Genomic DNA, 26,248 nt, shown 5'->3' with positions numbered 1-26,248 from the left:
TGTGCATGAACTTATCAGGTTGTTCACTGCCATGGGAAGGGGGGAAAGGAAGGGGAGTAGAAAAGCATGGAATTCATAGATTTGCACATGGGCCAATGTTACCTTTCAGTAACTGGAAACATTAAATACAATTTCAACAAAGAGAGGGAAAGAAACTCCCCAAATCAATGTTAAAAACAATCTTTACATATAGTTGAAAAAAAAATAATTTTTTAAAAAATAGAAAATTGCTATCAATATTTTGCTGTGTATGAGGATTTTCTTCTTATCTCTATGGCTTTCTCGGGGTATAAATCCAGCCTTGGAGTTTCTGGTTCAAAGGGCATCAATATCTTATTTACCTAATTCCAAACTGCTTTCCAAATGTTTGTTTCTGATTCTGGTTCTCTCTGGAGGGAATTCCCATTGGCTGATACATTGTCAGTGGATTTGCGATTCAGTACAGACCTTTGTCTTACTACAACCCCTTTTTGGGTCATCTTTGCCAATTTGTAGGATGTGAGGTGAAGCCCCAGGGTCCCTTTGATTTGATGTAATCGTTTCCCAGTGATCTGCTAGCCTCCAGTCCATTTCCCACATCCTACTAAAGGGATTTTCCTAAGGCACAACAAGAGTTCCTCATCACATTCATTTACCATAACTTGTTCAGCCATTCCTCCATGGATGGGCATCCCCTCAACCTCCAGGTCTGTGCCACTACAAAAAGAGTTGCTATAAATATTTTGGAACACGTGGGTCTTTTTACTTTTTTTATGATCTCTTTGGGAGACAGACCTAGTAGTGGCATTGCTGGATCAGTGGGCATGATCATTTTTATTGCCTTTTGGGCAGAGTTCCAAATTGCTCTCCAGAATGATTAAATCAGCTCACAACTCCACCAACAGGGTATTAGTGTCCAATTTCCCCTCATCCTCTCCAACACTGAGCATTTTCTTTTTTTTTAATCATCTTAGTCAATCTTATAGGTGTGAGTACCTCAGAGTTGTTTTAAGTTGTATTTCTCTTAGCAATAATGATTTTTTTCATGATTTTAAATGGCTTTGATTTTTTCACCTGAAAACTACCTGTCCATGTCCTTTGATCATTAATCAGCTGGGGAATGACTTATAATCTTATAAACTTGATTCAGTTCTTTATTTATTTTAAAAATGAGCTCTTAATCAGAAACTCCAGCTGTGAAAATTGTTTCCCAGTATTCCTGTCTTCCTTCTAATCTTGGCTGCATTGGTTTTATTAGGGCAAAATCTTTTAAATTTAATATAGTCAAAATTATCCTTTCTGCATTTATAATGTTCTGTGTCTCTTCTTTGGTCATAAGCTTCTCCCCTCTCAAAGATCTGACAGAGTATTTTCTGTCCTCTTAATTGGTCTATGGTCTCACCCTTTATGAGCAAATCCTGTAACTGTTTCAACCTTTATTTTAGTATAAAATCAAGCATGAGATGTGGCTCTATGTCCAGTTTTTGCCCTATTGTTTTCCAGTTTTCTCAGTGAGTTCTTAGGCCAGAAGCTGGTGTCTTTGGGTCTGGCAGACAGTAGATTACTGCAGTCCTTTCTTTTGTACCTAATCTAATCCATTGGTCACTTCTCTACTAGCAGTACCAGACAGTTTTGATGACTCCTGCTTTATAATATGGTGTTAGATCTGGTAGAGTTAGGCCACCTTCCTTTGCATTTTTCCCCATTAATTCCCTGCTCCAGAGGAGTTTTGTTTCTCTTTTTTCCTAGCTCTATGTTTTGGCACTTTGATTAGGACGGTATAACATGGATTCTGTGTTGGAGTTTAAGCTGGCATTTTTCTGCCTCCCTCCCCTCCCCTCTCCCCATGGCAGTCAGTAATATATTCCATACAATCATCCTCATCCTCATGCTCATCATTAACACATTTCCATATTAGGCATGTTCTGAAAGAATCAGAACATTAGGAAGAATAAAACCAATTTTAAAAAGTGAAAGCATGCTTTGGTCTGCATTCAGAGTCCGGCGCCTTTTTGCTGGCTGTGGATTCACAAGTCTTTTAGAATGATGGTTGTTCACTGAGTCTATCATAGATGGTCACCCCACATTGCCATTCCTGGGTATGATGTGCTGCTGGTTCGGTTGGGTCTCTGCAGGTTTTCTGACACCCAGCCGCTTACCTGAACAAACCACAATGTGTTGGGCCATTTCTCGACAGATGGGCATCCCCTCAGTTTCCAATCCTTTGATGGCACGAAAAGAGTTGGACAGTAGAGTTGCTTGGGATGGCAAAGCATTGGAGACGAGCTGGGTGCCCGTCCACCTGGGGTCAGCCAAGCCCATTGTGGCTCCTGAGTGTGGTGGAATGTGACGGGCTACAAGAAGTGATGTGTGGGAAGAAGTCTGGGAATCCTTCGACTGAGGCAGAGTCAAGCAGACCCAGCTGGAACCTCAGAAGGGACCCCAGCCAGATGCAGAGGCCAAGGCCTCCACGGCCCTAAACTGCCCACCTGTGCTGACTGAGGCACATTGCTGGCTGGGAAGGAAGGAGAGGAGAGGACTGCTGGGGAGACCACGGCGCCGTAAACACAGGTTGAAAACCCCCAACAAAGGACATCAATAAAAAAAAGAAAGGTAAATATGGAAATAGGGTATGCGTGATTTCAAAGATAGAATCCGCCTTCTCAAGAGACAGGAAAGCTGGACGAGGGGGAGAATGTGGAACTCATTTTAAAAAACTGAATATTAAAACTTTGACATGTAACTGGGAACTATTTAATGAAGTCAACACAAACACATTACAAGTTTAAAAAGAGGAAGTGATGGAATGGTGCAGATAAGTGGAGCTGCAAACTGCAGAAGCTCAGAGGGAAGGTTCTAGCTCAGGGGACTGGAAGACAGCCAGGAAAGCTGAGAGGCAAAAGGGAAGGGGGCAACCGAGGAGGCCTAGGCCAGAGCCGGCCTGCGGGGTGCTAACAGTCCCCCCCAGGGATCACCTGGTCCTGTTTGATTCCTAACCACTCCCCCCACCCCCAGAACTCACAAGTCTAGAGAAGGAAGGGGACCGGCTCAAGCTCTCAGGGCTGGTGAGTGGCAGGTGGCTAGGAATTGGAGAGATCCCCTGCCATCAGCCTGAGGCTGGCAGGTCGGGGCTTGGGCCTGGCGTGACAGCCCCCCCGGCCTCCTGCTCTGACCTCCGGCCGGGCTGGGGGGTCGGTCCAGAACAAAGGCCCTTCCTCATGCTGATTGCTAATTGCTCCCCAGCTTCCAGGCTTGCCAAGGCGGCCGTGGAGGAAGCGCTCCTCATTAGCAGGGATGTTTTGCAAACTTGGCTCCCAGGAGAGCGCCAGGGTCGGCTGCCGAGGAAGGGAGTCTTATTCCCGGACTGGAGAGGCTGGGGGCAAATGCTGGTGGGGGGACAGCCAATGGGCTGGGCCTGGGGAATGTTCCAGTAACTCCCCATCCAAATGGAGACCTTGCCCTAGAAACCTCCCCTCCCTGCCCACCACCCCTTCTTAAGGCAGAGTGTGGTTGGAGGGAGGACCCAGAGGACCCAGCCTCACCTGGGTGGGCAGAGGCAGGAGCCGGGTGAGGGGCTGCTCCCAGCACTGCCCTCTCCTCTGAGTACACCTAGGAAAGTGGGACGGATGACCTCATTGTCTCTCTGAAGGGCCTGGCTCCGGGAGAGTGGGCAATGGAAGGGGTGATGTCATGGGCAGAAGGGGGAAAGGCCTGGCAGCCCCCCAAACGCATCAACTCAGCTACTGGATGGAGCAGCTTTCCCCAGCCCCATCCAGCAGCACCAGAGGAGCAGAGAGGGTGGGGTGGGGTCTGCGAAGGCAGCAGCAGCAACAAGGAGGAGGTGGGCTCCCGGGCAGAGGAGGGGGTGCCGAGCTGGGCGGGGCCAAGCCTGGCAGAAAGGCTGAGACCAGGCTTGGTGGGGAGGCACCTGGAGAAGGGCAGGTGGGGGGCTCTGGGCAGAGAGGACTCAGCCCCATGGTCCCAACCTCACGGTCCATATCAAATGGCCCCTGTGGACATGGACATGGGGGCGCTTCATCCACCCCTTGCCCTTGCCCTTGCCCGGCTTTCCACACCGGCCCGGGTGGTGGCCCAGACGTGGCAGAGCAGCTGCAGCCGTGAGGGCCCCAGCGGAGAACGCTTGGGGAGACAGGCTCCTGCCCTCCACCGGCCGGGGGCCAAAGGTCTGTCTCAGAGCACCTGCAGCAGTGGGCTCTGAGGGGAGGCGATGTGGGGGACGTCCGGACCCCGCACACTGCCTCCCCATGGGTTTGGTCTTCCTCGGGGCCCACTGGAAGGTCTGCCTGGGCAGGAGGACAGGGAAGCTCCAAGCTTGGACTCAGACTCGCTGCGTCTGTGCCCCCTCCTCTGTCCGTTCATCTCACTCGCTCTCCCTGCCCCTCCCCCTCCGCTTTCTCCTTTCTCCTGTCTTTTCCCTGTTTCTGCCACATACACAGCAGTGGTGATTCCTTCTCTAAAATGGAGAGCAATGACTGTGTGACCTTGGACAAGTCATTCATGACCTGAGTCTCTCAGGACAATTAGGTCAGCTGAGAGGAGAGTCCGGCCTGGAGCTGGGATCAAGGAGGCCTCGTGGACTTGTTTCCCAGAAGCGGCCAGTCCCCTAAATCCAAGAAAGAGAGGCTGTGGAGCTGGGGCTGCCCTTGTGGGCCTGGCCTACGCTGCCCAACCTTGGCCAAAGGCAAAGGGTCATGCTGGGTAATGGACGCTGGCACCCTGGTCTGCTAATGACTGACCCGACCGCCAGGTGGTCACTCAGAGGCCGATGGTGTCATAAACAGCTCTCTCTCTCTCTCTCTCTCTCTGTCTCTCTCTCTGACTGTCTCACACACACACATGGAATACATCTACAACTGGACTTGGCCCCTTTATTGCCCCCCCTAATATTTATGGGTTCTTTCTTCCCAGCCCTGGAGGGCCCCATCCACCATGGTCTCAATCAGCAGCAGTCGGGGCTCCTGGCTTGGCCTGGGAAGGCCGAGGCGGGGGGCTAGCCAAGGGGAGCCTGCCTGTCCGGTGCGGCCTGGCCTCGGGCAGCCATCGGCTCCCTTTCTCCCCATTGTTTCCTTGGAGGAGGCGGCTGGTTGAGGCCTCCAGGACAGAGGCTCACCCTAAGGACTGAGGTGGAGACCGTCCCGGCCCTTGATAATGTGGGGCCAGGCTGCCCTGGCCCATGCAGGGAGAGACCTTCTGGGAGCTGAGGCTCACCGGGGTGCCCCATCCAAGTGAGGGGGGCAGACACTGGCCAGGTTTGCCACTCCAATATTAATCGAGCCTCTTGGGGGCAGCCGGGGACAAGGTCCCCCCTTTGTGGTGGCAGCCGAGGTGACCAGCTCAGTGCCGGCTCCCCCCGCCCCACATACACAATGCTTGTCGATTGGCTGAAGGATGGCCCTAACCAAGTCAGGTCACCGGCTCCTCAGACCTAGCTCAACCCTCTGGTTGCCTCTTTAGGACCCCTGAGTTGCCTGGGAAGGAAGGGGCATCCCCTCCCTCCACTTCTGGGGCCTGTCTGGCAGGGCACAGCTCTCCTCCCCATGTTTCCTTCCCAAGCACCTCCAAATGACCCGTCCAGGGTCTCCCCTGCAGAGATTTTTCTAAGCCTGCTTTTATTTCCAGCCTGTGCATTCCTTCATGCATCCTTTTAGGGAAGGGGAGAGGGAATGGAAGCAAGTTATCTAGTGATGCCCCCCCCAATGGATTCCTGCTCCTGGAAAATAGGGCCAAGCCCCGAAAGGCCCTGGAGTTCCGGCTCCACGGGCAGGCCCCTCTCTGGGCTGCCTTGACCGACACTGGACCGTCTGTTTCCCTGGCAGGATCAGAAGGGCCGGGGGGCCCTGGGCAGGAGGTTAAGTGAGGCTCTCCACAAAGGCTGCCACAGGGAAAGCGATTTCCTCCTCCCAGAGCTGGGACACAGCCTGGCCGTGGGGCCAAGCCAAATAAACAAATCAAGAGTTCGCCCATCTATAGGAAGTCCTTTTGCTGGGAGCCTGCTGAGAATGGGTCCTCCCCGAAGGGTGGCTGCCAGGGGCCGTGGAGGGCCTGGTCCCCCTGGCTGCTGCTCTGCGATGCCCAGGGTCTGGGATCTGGGATCTGGGTGGGCTGTGAGCTCCCCATCTCTCTCTGGCCCCCCTCTGCCCAGGAGCGGAGCTCAACAGCAGAGGCCAACGAGCTGCTCCCCGTTGGGCTATAAAGGGGAGACGGTGGCCCCTCCTGGCCTCCTGATGGTGCCCAGGGCGTCTCCATTGGTCCAGGTGAAGCTCCCTGTCCAGTTCTGGACACAGAAACAGAGCAGCCAGGGTGGGGAAGGACCCCGGCCCACAGGGGTCTGGTCGGAGGGTCACCCATGGTCACCACTCAAGATGGCCTTTGTGGGACTGACCCTGGAAGTTAAGGGCAGGAGCTGTGGGGACTGGGGAGGGGAGAACTCTAGAGGAGAGACCCCACCCCGGCAGGGTCCGGACACCCCTGGTTGGGTCCCTGAGGCCCCTGGGCCGGGAGCGGACATCTGGGAGTCATGGAGGGGCAGTGCGTGCGCCAGCCCTGCTGACGCCGTCCCTGCCGGGCCGCGGGGACCCGGCCTGTTTTCCACAGCAGCGTTATTAAAACCACCCGGCACAGATGCTCCCAGCAAAGCCCCCGCTTAGCAAAGGGGCAGGTTTCCAGGAAGGAGCCCGGCCCAGCCCCGGAGATGGTGGGCCCTGGCCTGGGAAATGTTTGCGTCTGGGGGTGAAACCGCCCTGTCTGCGCCAAGGACTCAAGGCTGACCCCTCCCCAGACAGCCCCAAAGGTCATCCTTCCACTTCTTTCCCCCTCCCCCCTCCCCTGGACAGCCCTCGCCAGGCTCCTGGCCCTTTGCTGCCACCTCTCAGCAAGGTCCACAGCGGCCCCTCAGGCCTCAGGAGTCGGCCCACTCCTGCCCTTGAGAAGTTGACATTCTCCTGAGAAAAGTAAAAGACCAAATTTCATGGAGGAAAGGGCAGGAGAGGCTTCCCATGAGTGAGTGAGGAAGAGGGGAGGAGGGGGCTCCAGGCAAGGGCGGGGGTGGGGGGATGGCTGGAATGATGGCTCGGAGCCAGACTGTGGAAGGCACATTTGTCCTTTAATTTTAGATGCAATGGGGAGCCCCTGAGGGTTCAGGCGAGAGGTTGCTCTGGCCAGGCCAGCATCCTTTACCAGCCCGGACAGGAGGAGGGAGTTTCCAAAGGGAATTTTTGGTTGAGTTGCTGGGAGGGGGGAGCTGGGGAAGGGGAGATGTGAGCCTATACCCAGGAGAATTCTTTAAGGCCAAGCCCCTGGTTGGAGGACTGCTTGGTGGCCCCCTTCCCCCGCCCCCTGGCTGGCACCTCTCTCTCGGGTTCCCACCCTGGGCTGTTTCCTCTCCTGGTCCCTGGCCTGGGTCACGGTCCCCCGCTTGCCCTTCAATTTGAGGGCTGGGCTGGGGCCAGCATCCTGGATGGGCCCCTTTAGATGCCCGTGGGCAGGAAGGCCAGGATGAAGGAAAGCTGAGGGGCACTGGCCTGGCTTGGTCCTGGAGAACTGGGACAGGGCTCTGGAGCTGAGCTCTGAGGTCCTTTCCAACTGGAGCTGCCCCCTCTAACCCCCCCCCCAGGACCCTTCCCAGACAGGCCATGCCAGGGGGCTGGGGGCTCCTTTCATGGACATGGCACCCCTTGGCCCTGGCCCCGCAGGGTGTGAGCTCTCACCCTAGGATCCCAAGGCCCCCAACCTCCTCAGGACCCTGAAGGGCAGCGAGAACCAGACCAGACCATGCCAAGCACTTTGAGCCCCTGTTTTACTGGGATGGAAAAGGAGCAACACAGGATGTTCTAGGCAGTCTTCAAGAAAGGTTCTGAGCCGTCCATGTCTTTCCTGGGGATGGGGGAGGAGGAGAAATGAAAGAGGGAGGTGGTGAGGCAGTACTCGGGGCCTCTGCTTCCGTCAGACCGGGTGAGACAATGGCAGGAGGCGGACGGCTGGAGGCTGGATCCCCTTGCAGACACAAAAGAAAACTGGAGGGATCGGAACTTCTGGGAATGCCCCTTGGGAGGAGCGCAGGGGCTGGGGGCAGGGTCTCGGGTCTCAGAAAGCATCCAGCAGGCGCGGGGCAAGGGCTGGGAGAGCCTGGGCTCACAGGATGGGTTCGGTGCCGTTCCAGTCCACAAAAGCCTCCTTCCACCTGGTGGGCAGAGAGGAGGGACCCATTAGTCGGGATCCTGGGAGCGCTCAGCTGACCCTACACCATGTCTCTGCTCCAGGGCCGGCTGGTGGAAGGAGGGATGCAGGAGGGGCAGACTGGGATCTGGAGGCTGAGGCAGAAGGAGGCAGGATGGAGCGGGGCCCATCAGTCCATACGTGCTCCCAGGGCCATGCCAGCTTTGGGGGACCCCAGGCCAAAGAGGCACCGATCTCTGCCCTTAGGGAGACCCAGGCCCTGGGAGAGATGATCATGGGACATGCACAGTAACCCCATGGGAGGTGGGGTTGGGCAGGGTCCAGAAAACATCTTGAGGGATTCTGGGGGTGTAAGAGGAGTAACATGGGGCCACCAACCCCCCCACTTTCTAGGTCCCCTCTGTGTGTGGTCTTTCTTCATTAGAAAATAAGCTCCCCAGGGGCAGAGACAATTCTGCTGGCCTCGGCCCTATCCCTGTGCTCAGCACAAAGAGAGGTGTGACTCCCACCAGTCGGTCTGCCAGTAGGCATGTGGCGCTGCTAGGGCAAAGGTAGAGTGGTGGGAGATGGCAGCCCCGTCAAAGGGTCTGGTGGGGCCATCTGGAGTGCTCCCCTTTTCCCAAAGTCCCTCCTCTCTCGGGGTCACTCGCTGGATGCTCAGTCACCTCCCCTTGCATCACTCCCTGTAAGCATTGGGGAGACTAAAGGAGAGAAATTCTAGGAAGGACTTGGCTTCAAAGCAAAGACCAACACAAGGCCCAGTGGAGAAATGAGGCCAGGAAAGTGGGGCTGAGAGGCGCGCCACTCCTCTTTCTCATTGGTCAGCACATTGAGCTAGCACTGGAGGCCCACAGGTTTCTCCATGAGTCCTCATCCTCACAGAAGCCCCAAGCTGATGAGGGGCACAGAGAAGACAAGACTGACGTCCTCATTTGTAAAAGGAGGCCTGTTGAGAGGGAAGTGATTCCTCACGGTGCCATCAGGGCCAGACGCCGTCTCCAAGCTCCTTGAGGACCCTCTGCATCAAGCACATGGCACCAATGATATCACATGCCGTAGGCCGGGCTATACGGCCTCCCTTCCATGAAATTCTTGGGTACCCAGAAAAAGATCAATCTAGCCCTGCAAAAGGCAAAACCCCCAAGAGCATCACAAGTGAAATCTATCCAAGTGCCCATGCTGAAGGGGCAGCCATCGAGGTCATCCCTGGACATCTGGCTCTCACTCCAAGCAGAGAATGACCTGGGCCTAGGACTGAACAGATGAGAGCTCGGGATGGAGAGTGATTGGGGAACTGAACACTCATCCCAAAGTGCCCACCTCTCCGTCACCCCCACAACAAGCTCTTATGAAAGGGCTCCTAAGGGCTAACTCTGACCAAGGCCCTTGCAATAAAAGACCCTGCCCTCAAGGAACTTCTGATCCATTAGATACAAAGAATTTGGATCAATTAAAATGGCAGCTGGGAGGGCAGCAGTGGGCATGAGTGAGGTTCAAGGCAGGGGCACTACAGCGAGCAGGGCAGAAGACGAGACTAGAAAAGGAACAAGGATGAAACCACAGCCGGGCAGTGGCCTGGGTGTATACCTGGAGCCCTGTCCAGGGCACTATGACTCTAGCTGGTCTGTTAGTGGGGGGGTTGGGGGGTCCAATGAGCATTTGGCGAAGGGTCAGAGGGGGAGGTCTGGACCACCAGGGAAGAGGAGAGGAGCTGGAGCTGAGGGGGTGGGGGTGGTGACCCTTGCTGCCACAGAGAAAAGTGAGATCTTATTACTCTCCATCTCCCACTGGCTCTGGATCGAGGCATGAGAGCTTTCCCCCTGGACTTCGGACAAATTCTCACTTGGCCATGACTGTGAATCGGCGCCATGTCGGGAGCCTTTGAGGAGATGGTCTCGGGCCAGCTCCAGGAGCATCTGGGTCCTGAGACCAGGAGCTGAAGGAAGGATGGAGATCCCACTTGGGCTCCCCAGAGAGCACAGGAACAGCCTCCTGTTGGGACCCCCAAGTCCTTGGTTCTAGTTTGATTCTGCCACTGGCTTACTATGGGAACCTGGGTGAGGTCTTTCAATTTCCTCACCAAATGGGAATCGTCTTTACTATAGGGAAGACAGCCTAGGATCCTTGTCAGCTCATGGGGGCCCTGGGGCCCTGGCTTCAAGGCTACATTCAGGATCCTGTTAAGGACTGGGGTCCCAGGGCCTCCATGGTGGAGGCTGGGGGAAGGGATGCTGGCCTCCCAGGCAGGAGTCAGGCGATGTCCACCGGTGTCAGGCAGCATTGGGAAGAAGGAAGGGGAGGAGGGCATTCTCAGTCAGGGAACAACTCTGCCTCTGAGCTGTTTGTGAATCATGGGTAAAAACAAAAGGCCGATCCTTTGTAATCGGAAGCCTTCGAGGTCCAGCCACCAAGGCTGGATCTGTTTTAGATTTCCATGGAATTTTATCTGATGGAGATGTCAAAGAAAACATTGCTTTCTGACTCTGTGCTCCCAAAGAGCCCACTGGGACCCTGAGAAAAGTGCCTGAGGGCATGTGGGGTGAGCCACTTCCAGAGGCAGCCCCCCTCAAGGGGCCGGCTCCGGGTCTCTTCATTCCAGGGCCTTCCACTTGGCTCCGTCGCAGGCTTGTTTGCCCATGGTGGCTGGCAGGTCCTCTCCCTGGACAGGCCGACTGACAGGAGCCTGGCCTTGGGTCTGACCTACCCAGGGAAGGAGAGACAATCAGGGAAGGCTTCCCAGAGAGGGGAGTCTGGAAGGGAACCTCAAAGGATGCTAGGCAGAGAGAAGTGAAGCCGGCCCTGTGCTCGAAGAGCTTCCCTGGTTCTCGATGCCTGTCTCCTGATGCCCCAGAGGAGAGGCCTGAATGAGGGCATGGTGCAGTGGGAGGGCCTGTGGAAGATTCAAGTTCAAATCACTCTGATGCCGAGTGACCCTGGCTGTCACCTTTCTGGGCTCCATTTCTTGCTGTGGAGAGCAGAGGGGGCTGCAGTTAGCTGTCTTTCTCCTGTCTCCCCTTCTCTGCCCTGGGCTTCCCTTCTCTGCTGCCTCTGTCTGGCTAGCTATCTTGTCTGGGCTCAGTTGTTTCCATGGCTTCTCCACTGGACTGTAAGCTCCTTAAGGGCAGGGGGTGAATCTTGGACTTTTTTGTGTCCTCAGTCCTCACCCCAATGCTGAGCACAAAGGAGGGGAGGCGGCACCTCAGCTGCTCTCTCAGGTGTACTGGGCCTATTTCCCCCACCTGCCAGTGGGCAGGACAGTGAAGATGAGGAGATGTCCAAAGCAGCAGGAGCAGAGATGGAGGCCAGCCCTTCCCTACCCTCGCCCAGGGGCTTAAACTCTTCAGGTTTCAAGGCCTGAGGACAGGGCTGGATGGAGGACAGGGAGGACCCTTCCTCCGAGGGATCTACAGGTCCAGAATGCCTAGTGCACATCCCCACACCTAACATGAGCTTGTTGAATCTGTTGACAAGAACGGGCTCTCAGGTGATTCCCAGGGGTTGGGGCAGCATCGGCCAGGTCCCATCAGAGGGTTCCCGGGATGGAGGCTTCTCGGCAGGCAGGGGTGGGACTGTCTGCTCCCCAACCTTCTGCTCTCCCACCTTCCCCAGGAGTCTTTCCTGGCCCCAAGCCTTGCCGGCCTCTGGCCTGGCTTTTCTGTGGGCTCTCTCCCCCATTGGACTATGGCCTTCTGAGGCCAAGGATCTTCCTCCATCTTTGTATCTGCAGGTGCCGTGCAGCTCCTCCATGTACTTCATGTCTTATTGCCTGGTGGCTGGCCATCCCGGGCACCGGGGACCATCACCCGTCACCAAGCCCTTCCCCCACCCAGCTGCTCTTCCACACCAGGAGCATCCTGGATCTCCAGCCTCCATTTACCTGTCCAGGCATGGTCTGTGCAGGCTCCCAGGGACATGGGACTGGGGAAGGGAGGGCGCCGCCCGTCTGGGTGAACTGAGTGTGGCCTCAGCACCCCCTCTCCAAATGGCTGCATTTCTTTCAACACATTGAATGAATGTTTCTTTATACATGAAAAGAGAGCAATGAGGATGTCCCTTTAATCTGCTCGATGACAGATGGGACAGCATGTGACCTCGGAGGAATGCTTTGTGTTTGGGATTGGAAAAGCTCCCAAGAAAAACCAGGGTCTCCTCCTATTTCCTCTTCCTCTTTGAAGAGCACAAATAAGAACAATCTTCTTCCCTCTCCTGCTGCCCTGTCTGGTTGCCGGAGGTTGGCAATGCTCAACCACGTGAATCCTTCTACCTTCCACCATGGCCTGGGCCCACCAAGGGGCCAGTGGGGGGACCAGTCCTCATCAGCCTCCTCATCCAGCTTCTGGCGGCCCGACCTCACCCTTCCCTCCGTGAGCCTCCTCCCAGACCAAACTCACTGGGGAGAATCTGATGCACTAATTTATCTTAGTGATTTATTATCAATGACCCCCTAGCCATTATGGATCATCTCTAGATGGGGTCTCCCACTCCATTGAGCTCCTTGGGAGTGGGGCCTGTTGGGCTCTTTGCCTTCCCTTGTAGGCTTAAGAGTTATCTTTGGGGCGCCTTCTCCCTAAGAAGTGAAGCTCAAATCAAAACAGGCCGGGTGAGTGTTCCTGGCCTTCTTGGTGGGGCCACCTTCCTTCCTCTCACTGCCAGGAGGGCTCCTGGGTATCTCTGAGCCAGAGAGGTAGCAGGACCTCCAAGGTCCCTCTTTCTTCCACCACAGGGATCTACTTGGCCCCCCTCCTAGCAGGCCCTGTCCAGGGCAGGCAGGTGTCCTATTGCTGGTCCCCCTTCTCTATGTGTCTCCCAAGCCTCTGCTTCCTCACTTGAAGAAAGACATTCAGCAGCAGGTTGTTTCATCCTGGCACTGGGAGGGGAAGTGCACCATCTGGGAAGGAAGGTTTAGGAGGAACGTGGAGAGGAGGGCTAAAGCTAAGGCAGGACAAGAGTTGCCTTGGACAGGAGTCTCTTGAGCTTTCTGGGACAGGCCCCACAGACTGTAGCTGAGCCTTGGATGGTGACCAGAGTTTGAACCTTCTCTTCCCCATACTTCACGCAATTCTCCAGTGGCATCCCTTCAGACCTGGTTTGAGACTCTTCGCCAGACTGATCTCATGAGTCTGTGTGCAGAGCGGGTGTCCTGTGTAGCCCAGAATGACAAGGGACAAGGATGGGGGTGGTCTCCATGTGTAGCCCCTGCCTCTGTGACTTGCCCCAACAGTGGAGGCCACATCCATGTAGGAATGCAGAGCAATGGAGAATGGCAGCTCCAATACAATCATCAATGCAGCAAAGGGGAAGAAGCGTGAGGAGCACACCCAGGAGGGGCCAGGGCTGCAGTGGGGGCAGATGGCCTGGAGTGTGCAGATGTTTGTTTTGAGGGTTCCCACCTGTAAATGTGCATTGATTTAGGGTGTTGTCTAATTGCCTAATCAGCTACTTGTAAATCCTTCGTTTATGACTCCCGATTCAAAGAGCTTCAGGGTGAGGGAGAAGCTAGCTGGAGGTCCCAATCTAGGGAGCCAAGCCCTCCACCTCTCAATTGAACTCATTTTCCAACAATTTTCACTCCTCAGACTTGCTCTTAGGTGTCCTTACTGAGGACACCCCGTTCCATGCTTGTTCCTTCCTCTGGCCCACATCCTTGTGCTCTTTTACTTGTAGGCATTTGCAGCTGGGATGTCCTCATGGGACTGTGCAAGCCATGTTTATAAATATCCCTGTGGATCCCACAGAATTGTCAGGGTCTGTAGATTCTATCCTGGGAAGGAGAATAGAGTGAAAACAGCTGAGATTTGGGCAGGCCAAAGTAGGGTCCTGGAGACGTTCCTGGAGAGTCTTCCTCAAGCCTTCTGTTTTTTTTTTTCCTTTTAGAATCATTTGCATGCTAGTCAGAAAAGACCATGGGAGGAGGAAGAGTCTCCAACCCTAGCATGCACCAAGCACCTGTGGGGTTTTTTGGGGGGGAGGGTTTCCCCAAATGGGTTTGGAGATGTAAATGAAAATTCAGGGACTTAAAAAAAGAGGTAGGTTTTTTTCTGTTTTTTTGCAACACAATGAGGTTAAGTGACTTGCCCAAGGTCACACAGCTAGGTAATTATTAAATGGCTGAGGCTGGATTTGAACTCAGGTCCTTCTGACTCTACAGCTGGTACTCTACCCACTGCATCACCTAGCTGCTCCAAGAGTTTTAAAAAAAAAGACTTCCCAACCTCACGTTAGATAGTTCTCTGGAACCTGCTCTGGGTCAGGTTCTGTAGAGTCAGGGCTTTGAAGGCACTGGGCACTTCTATTCCTCCTCTCTGGTTTTCAGGCTCAGAAGGTCAATCCTCCACGATCAGGGAGCAGACAACAGACAGCAAAGACTCAGATCCCTACTTGAGGACATCCTCACTGGCGTCAGAAGTTTGAGTTGTCCTGGCCACATGGATCCCTTGGTCATGTCTGTTTTAAGGCAGGGTTCATGTGTGTGCCCTCCTCCAGCAGTGGCATGGTAACCATGGTCAGACTTGAGGGCATCTTTGCTGGTGACTTGGTTTGCTGCTTTGGGGGGTGGTTGGATACCAGAGGAAGGTGATGAGCTGCTATTTGGGCTAGGTGTTAGCCTGGCCCCCAAGAGGGCTGGCTGCATTATCCTCATTGCTCAATCCCACAAGGCTGACAAAGTGTTCCCGGCTATAAGGAGGATGAAGGAAGGGGAGGCACCAAAAAAGGTGCCCTTGCTCCCTCCCTGCCATAGTGCCAGACATCCAAGCCTCAATGAAGACTCAAAATGATAGAGAAAGGTTTCCTCAGTGATCATGTGTCTCTAGACCTTTGCCCTGCCTGGGAGGGCTGGGTATGTGGAGGTGGGAGAACGGGCAGATGCCACGCTCTCCATGGCCTATCTGGATCTCTTCAGATCCATCCACATGCAGGAAGACTTATCTCTTCTCCCTTCAGAGAAGGGGTGGCTGGGAGGGAGGCCAAGGATCTGGATTCCAATCTCGGCCCTGAGGCATTTTACCTGGGGAGCAGAAGGCCAACCCTTCCCCCATTAAGGTCTGCTTCTTCATCTGTAAAATGACGAGGTTGGACTAGCTGACCCAAGGGCTCTTCTCCTCTGGAACATCCAGTTTCCTGTCCAGGAGATGCCTCTGGCTCTTGGCTCCTCTGCTAAGTTCCAAGGCTAGCGAATTCCCTTTCCCCATTCAGAAGCCCACTCCCTTGTTTCTCTTGGACAACCCACTCCTCAAAGGCTCTGGAGGAATGGATTTTTCCGGATTCCTCTCACTACAGGTTGCTCTCCCCAAAGAACTCACATTTCATTAGCGTTTGACATCTTATCAAGCATGTCCTCTCAATCCCACAAAGAAGAAACACTACCCAAACAGTAAGGAGAACTCACAAGTTCCAGCCCCTGGAAGCAGGGAGGCCCATCTCTGCCAAATGAAGCAGGCCAAAGTCAAAGCTGATGGGCCATCTGATCCATTCCATCTCCACCTCTGTCAGAGGCTTTCCCTGAGTTTTGGATCTGGCCCCAGCTCCTCCACTCTCCCCAAGAATAGAGATAAACACCTGGGGCCTCCCGAGGACATCCAGTTGACAAGAGAAGAGAACGAGACAAGGGATCTAAGACCATTCCCCACATGGACTACAACCCCTTGCATTTGGGAGAGGAGCTGTCTTACTTGGTTCGGATGCAGTGTTCAAGTGGGGGGATGAGGTCCTTCTCTTGGTCTCTAGGCAGAGACTGGGTTGTATCTGAAAGGGAGGAGATTGTGTTGGACAAAAGCAGGAATGAGGGTTCCTCCCATATGTTGTCTCCCTCTCGACTCCTGGGATCATCCCAAGCTAAGGACCTCTTAACTGAGACTCCAGGGAGCTTCCTCACTGGTATCCATCCTCAGCTGGCCTTGCCTCCTCTCCTACGCATCCCTCCCAAAGCCACCACATCACTCCCTGGCTCTCAAGGCCTTGAAGGTTAAGCACGGGGGATCCAAATGATCCACCAGAGAAATCTCCACCCAGGCTCCCTGCCAGTCTCCCTGGGAGGAGGTTCTCATGCCTCTCTTTCTCTGCTCTAGTTGGCCCCCTCACTCCCCCTCCTCACTCCCCCCCCTTATCACCCAGCTAAAAGGCTTATTGGGGTCAGTCCCATTGTCCAGCCCCCAAAGCACATGCGCTTTCTCCAGAGATTGCAGAATCCTTGCACCATGGCAAAGACTATTCTTATTTTTGTCTGTGCCTCACAGGAACCCAGAGCCCCTGGACCGAATCTGGTCAAATCAGCAAATTCAGAGATCTTGATTCTACTGGGCCGGGCCTCCCAGGGGCTGGCAAGGGTCTTCCAAGCTCGAGGCCTGGACTTGAACCCCTGCCTGTCCCAACAGCTACCTGGGAGAACACAGGCCAGGAGAATGTCTGAGGCTGTGGGGGGCCTCTTTCTAGCCGTAACTGATGGGAGCAATGAGGCTCGAGGGACCTGAGGATCACTTTCTGCTGGCTTACTATGGAAATGGTTATGTGGAAGTCCCTGAGATCTGACTAGGATGGGCCTCTTCTAAATCAGGTGAGATCATGGTCTATGACAGTGAGATTCAATAGAGAATGCCTGAGGCTGTGTGTGGGGGGGAACAGTTGGCTTCCTTCTCTCACCTGACCACAATGTTGGCCTCAGGTTGTGATCTGTGACTCCCCCTCTCACCCCCAAACTGGCCACCAGCATTCTCACTGCTCTTAGGGGAATGTTGAGGAAGCAGAGCTCACTGCTCCTTGGACTCCAGAGGCCATCCACACCAAACTGAACTAAGAAAACTCTGCTTGGAGCCCCTCACCAACCCTTCTCCAGGAACTGTGTGGGCCACTGATGGGTGGGCACAGGTGGACACCGTCTTTGGTCAAGGGGACCTGACACTTTTGACACCAGCCCCCATCCCTCTATCCAAACCTTGTGGCCTCTGGCCAGCCATGTCAATCTTCTCCGGAGTCCTTTCCTGATCTTCCATTTGGGTACACATCCTTCCCGAGTCCCTCAAGCCCCACCGCCCTCAGAAACCCACCCTGAGCACCTCCACTACTAGTTACTACTAGTCAGGGTGCGTCTCCTCTTAGGCTAGTCTCTAAACTTCCCATGTGCATCTCTTATTCCAGGTGCTCTAGGAGCAAGCACTACCTTCTCGTGTCTAGTGCCTAAGATCAGGCATGGAACGGGGTGGCCAGCAGGTGATAGAAAACCTTAGGCTGGGGAAAGGTGGCAGAGTTCCTTTGGTCACCTCTAGGAGGAAATGGGAGAGCTGTCCTAAGTTACATACCTATTGTCAGCCGGATCTCTCCCTGCTGGTTAGCCAGTCCATCATAGTAATAGAGATCAAATATTCTTTCCACTTTCCAGTCACTGAGGAGGTCTCGCTGCAGGCTGAATAGGACGCTGAAGTGGCTTTCACTGCACACAACCCAGATGGGATATCTGGGAGTCTTTAGATAACAGCCCACCTGAGAGCAGAGACAGCAGAGTCAAGAACCAAGCAGTCGTTCACGTGGCCAAGGGGCCAAGATTTGGAATTAAGAGACCAATGGCAGTCACTCTACCACTTCAAAGATGGCCCTGCCTACCCCAGCATCCTTTCCATGGTGCCAAGGAGACACAAGCTGGGGGTGAGATGAAGCGGAGGTCATTGAGCTTCACCTCCCCCTTCCAGAAATGAGGGCAGAAGTCTATCGGCCAAGAAGCACAGAAGAGCCATGGAGACAAGTTCTCTGCTACCACTGTACCATGCAAATGTCTTGGTGGCACCACTGCTCCACTTGACCGGTTTGTCCAAGATACAGGCACTGATAGGCTAAGGCCATGAGCTGTTCACACAACCACAAGGACGTTTAGAGGTCATATATCCACCAGAAGTGTGTATGCATGATATATGTGTACACATGCTCACACACAACCACACCAACAGACAGAAATGGTGGTGACAGGGACAGAGACAGTGTGACGGAGCTAACAGAGAGAAGAGCCAAGAGTTAAGAAGACCCACCTTCTACCAATCAGTTTAAGTAGCTATTAAATATCTGCCCCCATTCTGGATACTGTGCCAGCTGCTGAGGATGTTATTACAAAGAATAAACTAATCTCAGCCCTTAATGAACTTACCTTCTACTGGGGCGGGGGGGACTCACACAATATATACAGAATATAAAGTAAATACATAGATCCTGACTACTCTAGGACCTGGGCAAGTTACTTCACTCTACTTGCCTCAGTTTCTTCATCTATAAAATGGCAAACCAGCCCAATATCTTTGCCAAGAAAAATCCCAAATAGGGCCCCAAAGAATTGGACAGGATTGAAAAATTGAATAAAAAAACTCCACATCTGTACAAAGTGGTAAAATATAAGGTGGTCTGAGGGATCTAAAAAAGCTTGTACAAAAGATGGACTGAGCTGCATCGTAATGGAAGAGAGGGAACTGTCTTTCTGGTAAGAAAGGGAGGGTATTTCAAAAATCCCAAGATGAGAGATGGCATGTTGTGTGTGAGGATCATAGGGAAGATCAGTTTGGCCCCATGTCAGAGGGCTGCAAAGTGACATCCAATGAGCCTGGAGAATAGGCTGGACCAGTTTGTGTAGGCCTTCCAGAGTTGAGCAGAATCATTTAGATTGGATCCTAGAAACAAGAGAAAAGTTCTCAGAGGTGGGTGGGTCACTGGAAGGAGCAGCACTTTGGCAGCAGAGTGTAGAATGGCTGGGCTGCCAATAATATATTAAGGAGATGGTAAGGGTCTGAATTAAGTCAGTAGCCATGTGAGAAGAAAGTCAAGTGTGGGAGGTATTGTGAAGGTAAAATAGTGAGATCTGGCAACTGGAAATATGGGCAAGGGAGTGTAAGGGGGCAAGGATGAGTCAGAGGTGATGAACCTGCAAGACTAGAAGGATCCTGGTATCTTTGACAAGAAGAGGAAAAATTGGAAGAGGGGATGGTTGGGGAAAAGGATAAGGAGTTCTGTTTCTGATATGCTGAATTTGAGATAAAGCAGGACATTTTGAAATGTCCACCAGACAATTGGTGTTGGGAAAGACCAGGACTAGAGAGACAGATCTGAGGGTGGTCAGCAGAAAGATGATAGATAAGTCCATGAAAGCTGATGAGGTAATCAAGAAAAAGAGGACGTAGGGGAAGAGGACCCAGGAGAGAACCCTGGAGAATGTCCACAGTTAAGGTGAAACGTGGGTAAGAAACCACCAAAGGACAAGAAGAAGCAGGCAGATAAGTAAGAGGCCAGGAGAGGTAGAGCATGAAATGCAGGGGTAAGAGAGTATCCAGGAGGAGTTCTTGAGAGGTAGGTTGAGGACTTAGAAAAGACAATTCTATTTGACAATTCAGAGAATATCAGTAACGTTGGTGGAGTGATAAAGTTGGAAGCAAAAGGTCAAGGAATAATCAGAGGTGAAAGCAGTGAATGTTGACAGTTTTTTAATTGAAGTCTAGTTAAGAAAAGATGGAAGAGGAGAATCATTTGAGGGGATGATAGGGCCTAGTGGAGGGTTTTAAGGGTGGAGAGACTTGGCTATGTTTGAAGGCAACAAGGAAGGAACTGGTTGAAGGCTGATAAGAAGGTTGGTATTGAGGATACAATCTTCTGGAGAAGATGGAAAGGCATGGGATCAAATGCCCAGGTAAAGGGGCTGGCCTTGACAAGAAGAAGGACCACCTCTTTCTCTATGACTAAGGAAAAAGAGAAGAGAGTGGGGAATGATGTTAAGGGATTTTGAAGGAGAGATGGTTTGAAATAGCTTCTGCAGGAAGATAAATTAGGGAGGCACAAAAGATCTGTTTTGCTATAGCAAAAAATCATCAATGGATATCATCATGGATGAAATCAGGATGTCATGGGCCCAGTCAGCACAGTAGAGGCTTCCTTTGATTTGCAGCTTGTGAGGAGAAACAGGGAGTGAATGAGACAGGGCTAAGTTTGGGCAAGAGAACAGCAACAGGACAAAGGGGCATAGAACAGATCTGAATTGAAATGACAAATTATTGGTTTGAGGGTGGTAAAGGAGGAGAGTAAAGTCAGAACAGGAGTAATTGACTGAGAAGCCTTGTGGGTGGAGGGACTAGACCTAAGATGAGTGAAGCCCAGGATGTGGTGGAGCATAATCCTTGACACTGGTGGGCTCAAACCATGGACCACACTGCCTAGCTTTAAAATGGGATGTTATCTGTGTTCTATCACATTTGTATTTATTAAATATTACCTAGTTATATTTTAATCTGGTTTGGGTTCAGGAGAGCTGTAGTCCATAAGCCACTTGTCTGCTCACGGAGACCTTCCATTTGACCTTCCATTTGAACTTCCACTTGAAGACATCATGGGGTCAAAGACCTTGACTCAGAAAAGGCAATTAATAGCTGCTGGCAGGGACACACACATATATGTAGGCATACATACACTCCAATAAATAGAAGGTGGCTGGCTACAGATGGAGTTAAAGGCATAGGAACAAGCATTTTATTCAGCATCTTCTAGGAGTGAGGTTACAAGGGTCAAGGAGAGACTCTAAACCAGGTCCTGTGAGCCCTGGATTTATCCAGAGGAAGGCTGGGGCCCTGGGCAGTGCCTCACTTCACATCCACAAGGTCATCACACACCTTGGGGCCTGATTCAGAGTCCAACCCTGTCTCCATTCTGCCACTAACAGGGTGAAATCCACTCTGGGTCGAATCGACACCTGGCCCAAACACTGGGTCATGAAACCATCAGATGCTAGAAGCAGGAACATGGCAGACAAGGGGCTTTGAGAGTTCTTTTGGCCTGACTGCCAAATCCAGTCTCTCCAGACATTTCTCCAAACTTCCATAGGACTGCAAACACAGTCCCCGCCTGCCTGGGCATGCCGCCTTCCCCCAGGTAGCATCGCTGGCTTGAGTATGCAAGATCCCTACCTTCTGCTTCTTGCAGCAGCCAGGACAAAGCTTTCAGACTACAGGAGGTTCCTGCCCTCCTCTGCTCCACCTCCACCCCCAGAAGGGTGAGCAGGACCACTGAGAACCAGTGGACCTGTGCCTCTAGAACAGGGTCCCTTACTGGGGTGAAGTTCTTCCATTTTGCCTTGCTGGTATAGACATGACCTCGAGATATTTATTCCTCTCTCTGAAGAGTCAAATGGCCCATCAACACTGCAGGCTTTTTTGTTATTTGTCGTAAAATAGCCAAACGTCTCCCTCCCGTTACAGCATGGCCACCATCCAGACCACTAGCTAGGCAGAGGCGCCTTAGGAGCAGACACATTTCTTGGCTAATCCAGGTTGGAGGAGGAGAGTTGGGCAGGGTAGAAAACAAGAGAAAGCCAAGAGCCTGGCAACTGCAGGGTGAGTGGGGGAAGGGCATCTCAGAGCCACAGAAATGTCATCTTTAGGGGGCATTTCTTCTGCCATTTGGACTTGTTGACTCTCATTTCCCCAGTTTCAGTCTTTAGGATACTTCAGTCTTTATGGACATTGCCCTTCCATCCTCCCTACTCCTGGGCCCGACCATGTTTTGCCTCCCTTCATGAAGCCTCACTCCTTTTCCAGTTCTCCATGGCCCTTGAAGTTGGCACCATGCTGCTGAAAGGTTTGATGAATCTTCCATTGTTTTCTCCCTGTGAGTTGTAAGTGGTCTCCAAGGCCAGACCTATATCTCTACCTGAGCCTGGGTTCAAGCACAAGTAGGTAGGTGCTCAGTAGGAATTGAGACCCCAAGCTGCCCATGAGAAGGGAAGAGACAGATTCGACTTCCTGAAACAGAGCCAAACTGCCCACTGCCTTCTTCACCATAATGACACTTCTTTGCCCTCTCAATCCAATTGAGGTGAGATACTCTAGGGCTTAGCTTCAGGGTCTGAGGTCAGGAAGGTGCAGGCCAGCTCGGTCACCGATTTCTCTAAGACTTGTGGTGGCCTGTCTTCATTGGCCGGGGGCAGTGTCCTCACCTGTGTGTGTGTGTGTGGGGGGGGGATAGGTTACCTTCTCTAGTGAAATCACAGGGAAAACAGAATGAACAAGAAAACCAACAGAAGGGGACTCAAAGGTTCCTTCCAGGAATATCAAGGCAGACAAAATAATCCCTGCAGGTTACTCACACGGGAAGAGAAAGTATTTTTGTCATTTTTTGGTTGTTTTAGTGCAACTCTCTGTGATCTCATTTGAGGTTTTCATGGAAAAAATGCTGGAGTGATTTGCCATTTCCTTCTCTCATTCATTTTATAGTTGAGAAAACTGAGGCAAACAGGATGAAATGACTTGTTCAAGGTCACACAGCTATCTAGTATCTTGAGGCCAAACTGGAACTCAGATCTTCCTGACTCAGGCTTGGTGTTCTAGCCATTGGGCTACTTTGCCTGAAGGTGACTGTTCAAAAGAAAACTTCTCTTTGCCTCTAAATCTACTGCTCTTCAGATTTCTATTGCTGTTGGCACACCCCTGGTGCCATTTAAAGCTTCATGTTTCTTGAATATGTTTCCTCCTCTCCACTCACAGAGCTCCTCCCAATGCAACGACAGCCCCCAACTGATCTCTGCCTTCAAATCCATCCTCCATACACAGGCTGGTCATTTCTGTAGTCTTGTTCTGGTCATATTACACCATGCAGACACACACACACACACAACCCTCCAGTGGCTCCTTCTTATCCCCAGGCTGCCAGTCTTCATAGACCATGCACCACCTCTCATCTCCCTTTGCTCTGGCTTGCCAGATGCCTGAAACTGTCTTCTTCCTCACCACCAGGTTCCCTTTGTTCCTGCTGCTTCCCCTGGTTCATCAGAAGTACCTTGAGGGCAGGGCCAGATTCACTTTTGGTTTGGTGCCCAGGGCTTACCACAGGGCCTGGCATGAATGAGGACCCAAGATGAAATGGCCTCAGATATAGGGACTTCCTCCCTTCCCCTGACAGCCACTGCCCTCATTCTCCCCTCTCCTCAGGCACAGTTTCCTCTCTTTGCCAAGTCACACTGTGGTGTGAGTAGCCGATAGAGTTCCCCATCTAAGGGCTTGCGATTTTCATGGGACAATTCCTTACCCTCAAGTAATGAGGTACCAATGATCAAGTCACAAACGAGCAGGTGGGAGGTTTTGGGGGAGGAGGCAAGCTCTGCTTCTATGGTCAGCTTACTCAAGGGGACTCTCGCTGGAGTCCATGTTGAGGGAGCTGACTCTGGGTGCACTTTGCAACTGATGAGGAGTCCCTTAAGTAGCAAATGTAGGAAGGGACTGGAACTCCAGCTATTCCCCAAAGCTGCCCTGTCAAGCTCCATCTCCCTGTGCCAGCTGAGCTCGGAGAACCAAGGGGACCCCCTGAGCCTCTTGTGGAGGCTGGACCAGGTGAGTGAGCTGGTCAAGCTCTGCCATGCCCTTTGGCCCAGGAGAGGACACTGAGGCTGGGGGGGGGGTGTTCCAAAGAGGGGAGGGAGGCAGAGCCCGAACACTTCCCCTGCCCTGGCCAAGGCCAGGACATCCTTGTGACAAGAAAATGGAGCTGGAATTGGAAGGTAAGTCTCCTAGGTTCCAACCCACCAAGGATTGAGAAAGAATTCCTGAAGAATTTCCCAGAATCACACAAGCTCCTCCTGTCCCTTCAAATATCTGCTAGGCTTCCCCCTGGAGCCAGCCTTTCGGAAGCCATTTTAAATGACGGCCCTCAAAACGCAGTCTCTTCTGCTGTCGGCAAAATAACTTCCATACTTCCCTTAATCCGCAGGCCACAGAAATACCTTCATGGGGGATTAGGATGAAGAATTCCACCCAGGCAGTGTCCCCGACTGCAGGGAGAGAAGGGGCCCCAGGAGGGGAGGACTCAGAGCCCAGAAGCCAGCCGGCTGCTCAAGGGGCTGCCGCTTCACCCCCATGTGGGGAGGGTCATTTCTTTAGTGAGAATCTTCTCCAGGTCTGGGCCTGGGGCCTGGCAAGTGGTGGGCACGTACTAATTCTGAATTGAATTTGGGGGAGGGCCTGGCCCAGAGCAGGTGCTAAATAAATACCGATTAACTTGACTACCTCGAGAAAATAAACTCAATTCCTATATATGCTAAGAAAACTCTCCCTGCCCCCATGACCTTATTGTCCCTCCTGCCCACCCTGTGAACCCAGTGCTAGGGGCTCATGGTCTGAATTTTCGGAGCCAGGATTCAATCCCCCGGCCTCCCTGACTCCCCTCTTCCTGCATCTATGTCCATCGCTGTCTCAACCAGACCACTCGCTGCTGTTTCAAGGACCACTTGTATTTCACTGGTGTCTGCCGAGACACCAGACTCTCCTTATACCTCCGGTGAGGTCGGCAATCTCTGGGCCAGCCCAAGCTCAACTTCATTCTCCACCTCCTCCTCCCCCAGCCCAGTTTCTCAGCCATTCTTGGAGGCCCAAACCTCCTCAGGGACAGGGCCATTCTTGCTGACCTTTGTTTCCTTAGTCACCTTTTCACCAGACTAGAAGTTTTTGGAAGGCAGAAGTCTATCTTATTCATAGTGCCCTATATGGAGACAATCCCAGGAAATATGGTCCCATTCTTTACATTCTCCTGATACCCAGATTTCATAAGAACATGAGACTGAGCTGCTTTCTATCCCCTTAGAATTTGAGTTTGGAAAGAAGGTAATGTAAGTGTGAACTGACTTGTAACCATGACAAGCACCTAAGAAAAGGGACATCAACTCCTCAGATGGTACTAGGGCTTGGATTGCAGGACCCTTCCATGGGGGTGTAAAAGCCTATGAGCAACGGCTCTGGTCTTAGGGATTGGAGTGCCAGGGCTTGCTTCATTTCTCTTGGCCTGATTCCTCCTCAGTGAAAGGGGACACCAATAGCCTGGGTCCCCTAACCTGATGAACTTATGAACTCAAAGATGTGAAGACCATTTCCCCCATTTCTGGTCTTGAAGAGACTGCAGATCTCCCAAATCATAGAAATAAGTACCCTACTTGTCATGTCTACCTCAACTGAGCAATGTGAGCACAGGTTCCTGACTGTGAAGTTCTGGCCTCTGAGTAGGCTAGTGGTCATCTATGATATGAAGGTGGCAAAAGCTAAAGTGCTCCAAACATACAGGATATTACACATGAAATACAAAGAAAGGCAATGCAACAAGCTGGCCCAGATGTAAGGGTTCAGGTGGTAGGGCCAGTTTTTCTGTTAGGGCAGGAGTTCTGTCACCAGCTCCCTCCTTTCAACTGGAAGATACCATTAATGTGCACAAAGGTCCACTGTGTGACACTCAGCTGGAAGAGGTGTCATCTTTCCATGACTATCTTCTCTCAATGACCAGACCAGGAGTTCCCCAAGTAGATGAGGAGGTGGGACAGAGATGGAGTGGACAGTCTAGAGGGCAGGCAGAGACAGGCAGCCAGGAGATCCATGAAGCTGAAGCCACCCAAGGAGAAGCTAAGGGGCTGGGGGCTGGGTCAGCACAGAGGGGACCCATCCATGGGATGCTGGGAATAAAGAATCTGCAAGAGGGGCCAAGTGATGGGAGTTGCTGATCCTCAGAGCTTGGGAAGATGGTGGGGAGCTCCATGGTCTGGGAGAAGCCTAGAGGAGGAGTGTGGCAAAAGGGAACTTCTTTCCCTATTGCCTTCATATATCAAGCCCTTATTCTAAAACAAACAAAACTTCACTAGCTCTGTCAGTCCCACAGTTCTCTCTCCTCTCTCCTGCTTCTCTTGGCCAAACTTCTTGGGAACAAGATTGTCTCAATTTATTTTGACACGACCTTAGACCTCCACACTTAACTGGAACGTTCTTCCAATGAGGTCTTTCTTCAGGCTTCATCTTTCTCAATTTGTCTGCTGCACTAGAGACTGCTGACTCTCTCCTCCTGAATACTCTCCCCTGTCCTGAACAGCCCGACACCACCCTCTCTTCCTGTTAGACTGCCCTCAACACCCTCTAACTGGTGCTGTTCCCCAGGGATTTGTCTGGGGGTCCCTTCACTTCTTGCTCTATCCTTTCTCTCTGTAACCCCCTCAACTCACAAGAGATTCATTGCCATCTCTGAGCAGATGACTCCCAGATCTACTAACATATGGATCTCATCGTGGTCTCCCCTCCAAATTTCAGTCCCATCT

The 26,248-nt window shown here is 52.5% G+C and overlaps 1 protein-coding gene across 2 annotated transcripts in view; it reads right to left on the bottom strand.

The window, feature by feature from the left end:
• Positions 1–7,778: 7,778 nt before the first annotated feature.
• Positions 7,779–26,248, bottom strand: part of MINDY4 (MINDY lysine 48 deubiquitinase 4) — a 150,803-nt gene continuing 132,333 nt past the window's right edge. For both annotated transcript variants that reach the window (XM_074199279.1, XM_074199278.1), the window contains 3 exons: positions 17,469–17,649; positions 15,846–15,918; positions 7,779–8,179 (listed from right to left, as the gene is read on the bottom strand). In XM_074199279.1, coding sequence (XP_074055380.1) covers positions 8,131–8,179; positions 15,846–15,918; positions 17,469–17,649 — 303 coding nt within the window. In that variant the 3' untranslated portion in view covers positions 7,779–8,130. The remainder of the gene's footprint in view (positions 8,180–15,845; positions 15,919–17,468; positions 17,650–26,248) is intronic.

The sequence above is a fragment of the Macrotis lagotis genome, chromosome 8, assembly GCF_037893015.1.
Source record: "Macrotis lagotis isolate mMagLag1 chromosome 8, bilby.v1.9.chrom.fasta, whole genome shotgun sequence".
In the NCBI taxonomy this organism is placed as follows: Eukaryota; Metazoa; Chordata; class Mammalia; order Peramelemorphia; family Peramelidae; genus Macrotis; species Macrotis lagotis.
This window is presented reverse-complemented; position numbering and strand designations above follow the sequence as displayed.